At 27.8% G+C, this 6,000-nt stretch overlaps 1 protein-coding gene across 4 annotated transcripts; it reads right to left on the bottom strand.

The window, feature by feature from the left end:
• Window positions 1-277: 277 nt before the first annotated feature.
• Window positions 278-5,171, bottom strand: LOC148227209 (uncharacterized). 4 transcript variants are annotated; one of them, XM_088201960.1, is made up of 2 exons: window positions 4,843-5,171; window positions 278-1,510 (listed from the first exon to the last, which is right to left on the bottom strand). In XM_088201960.1, exons 1-2 carry the CDS (start codon window positions 5,132-5,134, stop codon window positions 918-920), a joined length of 885 nt encoding a protein of 294 aa, XP_088058086.1. In that variant the 5' UTR covers window positions 5,135-5,171; the 3' UTR covers window positions 278-917. The 4 variants fall into 4 exon arrangements, with proteins under 4 accessions (XP_088058086.1, XP_088058087.1, XP_088058088.1 ...); XM_088201961.1 differs by having other exon boundaries at window positions 4,876-5,162; XM_088201962.1 differs by having other exon boundaries at window positions 4,986-5,090.
• Window positions 5,172-6,000: the final 829 nt, after the last annotated feature.

Genomic DNA, 6,000 nt, shown 5'->3' with positions numbered 1-6,000 from the left:
CATTTCGAAGACCTTGATTTGACTGTTCTAATAAATGTCTGATCGAAAAACTCAAAACAAGGACGTGCTATTAATTACATTATCACGATGTACTATTTCTTTTAATCAAATTTGATGAAATTTGATTAAAAGAAATAAAAACGGCTGATAAAACATTCGTGAGGTACTCTTCATATTTTAACTATAATCGATTTATATTAGAGTTAATAATAAACCATATATATAATATTAAATTTAAATAATCATATACATTTTAGTGTAAATAAAACTCAGTAAGTCATTTAATATATTTTAATATTCAATCGTAAAAATATATAATAAGTTTATTTATATAATTAATATTTAAATGCACGTATTAGCACCATTAAGGCACCGATTTTTATCACTTATTATCTATTCCGGAAGTATTAGAATTTATTATGCTAATTTACTTATCATCTTGGATCAAAGACTCGTGCTAATAAATACACAAGCGAGTGCGTATGTGCTTAAGAATCACGATAGAAGAGTATCAATTTATATATATTTACGCTTTTGCTATAAAAATATGTTTCATTATTATTGTCACTTCACTCACTGACATATAGGTTTGTAATGTAAATATATCAAAACGACGCTGTTATCTAACGAACCATTAAATTGGGCAATCTCTCGAATTAACTTTTACATTACAAAATGATTGCTGATGTTGGATTAATACTGTTAGAATCGTTTGATGTATAATTTGCCAGAATAATCAATCTTAAATTTAAATTCTGTATATCTATGTCTGTCTAAGATTAAAGAACTGAAAGAATATCTTTTACATCAAAATGTTTTATTTCTAAATGAATTGTTCAATTCTGCTTAATGGTTTCACGTGGAAACTTGAGTATTGGTTATCACTGGCTCTCTTAATTTTATAATATAATTTATACTTAATCATCATCAGTATTTTCTCGTTTAATTCTGCACACAGTGTCGCTGATCGATTTTTCAGCTATGCTTCTTATTTCAGCCTCGCTAACTAAATTACAAATCTTCATCCTTACTTCCGCTATCAAATGAGGCGAAAAGCTAGACACCACATCTGCCATACTTTTAAAAAATGCGTGAGTTACACTTTCGCTACTAATGCTAGTCGATAAATTTCTAATGCTAGTCTGTGTGTTTCTATGCATCATCACTAGCTGCTTAAAGTGCGATCTCTTGATTTTGTCCAAGCCTTGACCTCTCTGTATAGGCGTAAATCTTTTATTGATTCTACTAGTGGTGCTGTTTGTAGATTCTACTTCCATATCATCGTTTGCCATGTTCTGTTGATCATCTTCAAGACTTTGACAATTTACTATGGAAGGTAGCACATAGTCTTCATAGTCTACAATCGGCATGGGCATTTTACCGTGCTTTAACCATTCTTTATCGAGAAATTTCAGTTTTAAATTATGGTACTTTGATTTGGTGCCGCCTTTAATTTTATTCCTGCGATACGAGTCTCTTATTGTCTTCCACTTCGATTTGCATTCTGCAGCTGAAAAATAAAAAAATATGTTAGATAATATCGTTTTAAGAAAGATAAGCCTATCACCGCAACGTGCGAAGTTAAATATATACAGCAACATTTATTAACAGTTAGATAACGGCAAAAGTTTGAGTCACTTTATTTTTTCAACTATTAATAAGCATTATTGCAAAAAAATCTTATCGGCTTTGAACTTTAGTAGAATTTATATTAACATAATTAATAATAAAAAAATAAGTTTTTAGTACAAAAAATTTGCTTAGTAAAAAAATATAAATAAACCAGTGTATGAATTTTTCACTTATATTTTTACTAGTATAAATATAATTTCACTGGCAGTGAAACTTTTATATTTATAGATATATATTACTACTAGCAAAAACGCAATTTAACTGAGTCGCTAGTGAAATTATATGCTGCTCTTAAATGTCTATGAAACTCAATTTGTAGAACTGAAAAAATCTATAACTTACTATAGAACTTTTGATTGGTATAAGTCTCTGACTATTAATTTGAAAGATCTGGGTTCAAATCGCATATGGACCTTAATGTTTTTTAATTTATCTTGTATTTGGGAGATCAGAATGTTTTCACAAATGCTAGTGAAACTATATTTTGACTGGTAATACAACACATAAGTTTAAATCAAGAATCTAAACATAATATAACTAAATTAAAACATTTTTTAAGCCGTATTGGTAAATATAATGTAATTAAGTTAAATTTATTATTAAAAATTAACCATAAGCCTAATTTATTATTAGCATATTCCAATAAAACGCTATATAATCAATAAATAAAAGTAGTCGTTTTCTTAAATTTTAAATATTAATATTAAGATGAAGATTTTTAATTAAGCACCCACTTAATAGTTTATTAACATTTTTTTGGAGACATAAACAATTATTTGAATTAACAATTACTTTAAATATTTGAAGGTCATATTTTTTTAATGTAGTGGTTATATAATTAATAAATATTGAGAATAATAACTCTAGATTCTAGTCTAGAATCTAGGCAAATATGAATATTATGCTATTAAACAGATTGCAGTGTAATTTATAATTGCTCTGAAAATGTTAAAACTAATAATTTTGTAACTAAATCAGTGGCCTTCTTTTTTTTTGCCACAAAAATAAGAAAAGTAGTTTCATATGTAAAATTATACAGTTAGCTTTTTAGATATCGTCGATTTTATTTTCATTTTTTTCTGGCAAATTAGCCTTTACTTTGAGACACAATACTAATATTCTGTAGTTGTGTTTACTAATGCCTAAAATTACATTTATTTATCATATTCATGATTATCATTTATTAAAAATAAAATAAAATATTATAAGAAAAAAATAAAAAAATAGATGATTAAATCTACTATAAAAAACGACATTAAAAATTTGTTGTAGTCAAGATTAGAGACTCCAGTGTGAATATTTGAATACCGACTACAATATATGTGCCATTGATTTAATTATTTGTTGTTCGAGTATTTGACCAAATAATCGTAGAATATTTTTTTTGTATTTGTAGTGAAATATTTTTAATTGTTCAATATTTAAAAACACCTAAAACCGACTAATTCTTAAAAAATAGTATTATTTAATATTAGGAGTACCAGACGAAAATGTCAGTTTTAAATACAAAATTGAACATCAAAAACACAGTTATTTATCTAATTATAATATATAATACAATCTTCCTCAATAGAAACAACCCTCTATCTTTTTGATTCCGCTAAATACAAATTTGATGATTTTGATGCAAAATATTCTGCGAGTTTCTACTGGTGAACACGTATTCTACTACCATAAACATTGCATATGTTTTTCACTGCAGTTGTTACATTGTTTTTTTGTGATATTCGTACAAGATGCAACATCGCAAAAATTGTCTGGAGCAAAGACCTCCATTTTAAAACACAATAATAAACAAATAATCATATTTAAATACCGTTCTAAAGATGTATGCTAACCGATAAAATAAAAATAGATGTTAACAACTCGACAGCCGAAGCACAACTAATGATTAAAAAGTGATATTTTTATTCATATATTATAAGTTAAACAACACAGGATAACATTTTATGTGAAACATCTTTTGAGCTTAATGTTATTTATATCAATCACAATGATCATAATAGCTGTAAAATAAAATAATGAATAAAAAAATACTTTGTGAGTTAATATTGTGAAGCTGTAGACTTTCTCCAAGGCTAGATTTAAATTTATTATTTATTTTAAATCAATACGAATAATATTTCATTTTGAGTCTGGCTTAAGTATTTTGTTGTGGTAATATTTTTTATGAACATGAGATGTAGTGCTTGGGCAACGGGTGTACCTAAAATAAACTTTGTACTGATTTCAAGTTTATAACGCTTGATGCCATATTGTTTAAAAAAATTAAATAAACAAGCTTGATATTTTTTATTGTTTTTTATGACATATTATTATGTATTTTTAGATTTTTCATAATATACGAATATATTGTCGCTTATTATATGATATTATATTATTAAAAAAAAAAACAATTATTAGGAAGCCTAACTAAGTTGCTTGTTTCGCTGGTCCTTCGTGAAACTCACACGTGAAAAAAATATTTAAAATATTTTAAGAGAACAATTATATACTCCATTATGATAACAAACATATTTTAAAAGATACTGAAAATTATATAGGTACAAGTACACTCTTATAAAGAGTTAAAATTCAGTGTTAAGTAAATTTAATTTATATGAAATACTGGTTTATATCATCAACAATTTAAATCATCTTCGTTTCTACCCTTTTTTAGTAAAGCAAAAGTATTAAAAAGAAATATATTTCAAAATAAAATTTAATATATATTAAATGGATATCAATTACGTAATTTTACATATAAATTTTGTTATATTATCTTCATGCAAGCCGCTAAAATGTTGTAGTGCTATTGCTCATTAGTCGAATTCAGATAGATTCATCTCTGATTTATCAACGACTAAGTAAAGAAGCAATATTTGAGAAAGATTATAAATTAGAATTATTTGTTCAATATAAAATCACAAAAAAGTAACTGCAGTGTTTTGATTGGTTAATCAAATAACTGATGTGATCGAGCAATGCATAAATAAAAAAATGACAAATAGCTTCGAAGTACTAGAATAAAAAAAGTATTTAATGTTATGGAAAAAAAAATGTTTGCTTAGTCAATTTAATTCAAATATTAATCAAAACTCAAATAACCTTGACCGTCGTTTAAAAACAACGTTCGAAAAGTGTTGATTTTAATTGTGATATTTTTCCATTCCAAATTGTTACTTATATAAATATGTAGGTAGGTTTAAGTTTGCGGTTGGCGGTTGAGACCTTTCGGCGTCGCGAAACCAATGGACAGTATACCGGTTTTGCCCAGCTGATCGCTCAGTTCTTCCCAAAGTTTGTCCTTTTCGATCGAAAACTTGATCGTCTTGGTGTTGAGCGCGTATAAGACAGGGTTGCTCTTCACGTACTCGATGACGTCATCTTCGAACTGGTCGCTCACGTTGGCGGCGGCGTTCATGATGCACGTGCCGGGAAAACGTAAACAAAAACCGGCGTTCGTGTCTCTATCCATCGACACGCAGTCGGCAACTGTCGTCACGGTCCACGTCGTCGCCATACGCCGACGTTGACTTCACCGACAAAAAAGAGTGGGGGTTAAAGTAAGAGGGAGATAAAGTGCGTGAGGGTCAGGGGTACTTAACCGTCAACGAACATATGTATATATGTTCGTTGACAGCTAAGTATATTTTGGTTAACATATGTATATATACGTATTTATAATGTTTTTAGTAATAAACATAAATATAAATTGTACAGAAGAAATAAAAAAACAAATAGAATACAACCAAAAACGCTGTTCTTATACTATTTTTTATATATATATTTTAAATAAAATTAATGGATTTTAAATTTATGTTGTTTCAAACTTTCAATATATCGACAAGATTATTTTTTCTATGAAAGCTAAATAGCTTGAAATATTTATTTTATTATATATTTTCAATTTATAATAAGATAGTCGTGAACGGGTTAACTGAATGCGTTATAGTGGTAAAAAACAATACATTTTATTATTATAATACACATAAAAATTTATATAAAAATATAATACACAAAATGTAATACATAGTAAGAAGGAGAAAAAATCATAAAATTTCAAAATTAAATGATACCAACCAGCTCCTCGTAGCTGACATTAAATATAGAAATATTCAATGCGTAGCCGAATGGCCTGGCTCTATCGGGCATCAGAAGAGAACGCGATCGTGATTTTCAATGACGTTCCGGAACCCAAATCTGGAATTTCTCGAGAATAGTTTGATTATCTTTAGATGTTTATAGAAATGCTTAGCGACACGCAACTTTCAGCGATAACTTAGTGAATCGTAACCCTTCTAGATTTAGCCGCTGGGATACAAGAACGGATAATAATAAATATATTCTTATAAAGGTATCTCAAAAACCTTACCTGAACTTTATTGT

Source organism: Plectrocnemia conspersa, unplaced genomic scaffold (genome assembly GCF_051122295.1).
Source record: "Plectrocnemia conspersa isolate PC_06_02 unplaced genomic scaffold, ASM5112229v1 ptg000013l, whole genome shotgun sequence".
Lineage (NCBI taxonomy): Eukaryota > Metazoa > Arthropoda > Insecta > Trichoptera > Polycentropodidae > Plectrocnemia > Plectrocnemia conspersa.
Note: the sequence above shows the minus strand (reverse complement) of the source record. Positions and strands in the feature narration are given on the sequence as shown.

Bases quoted from the DNA above. Each gene is read 5' to 3' on its own strand.
- LOC148227209 (XM_088201960.1), bottom strand. From the start codon at position 5,134: ATGGCGACGACGTGGACCGTGACGACAGTTGCCGACTGCGTGTCGATG. The intron at 1,511-4,842 runs GTCTCAACCGCC...TTTATTTTTCAG, and splicing joins TGGTTTCGCGACGCCGAAAG to CTGCAGAATGCAAATCGAAG.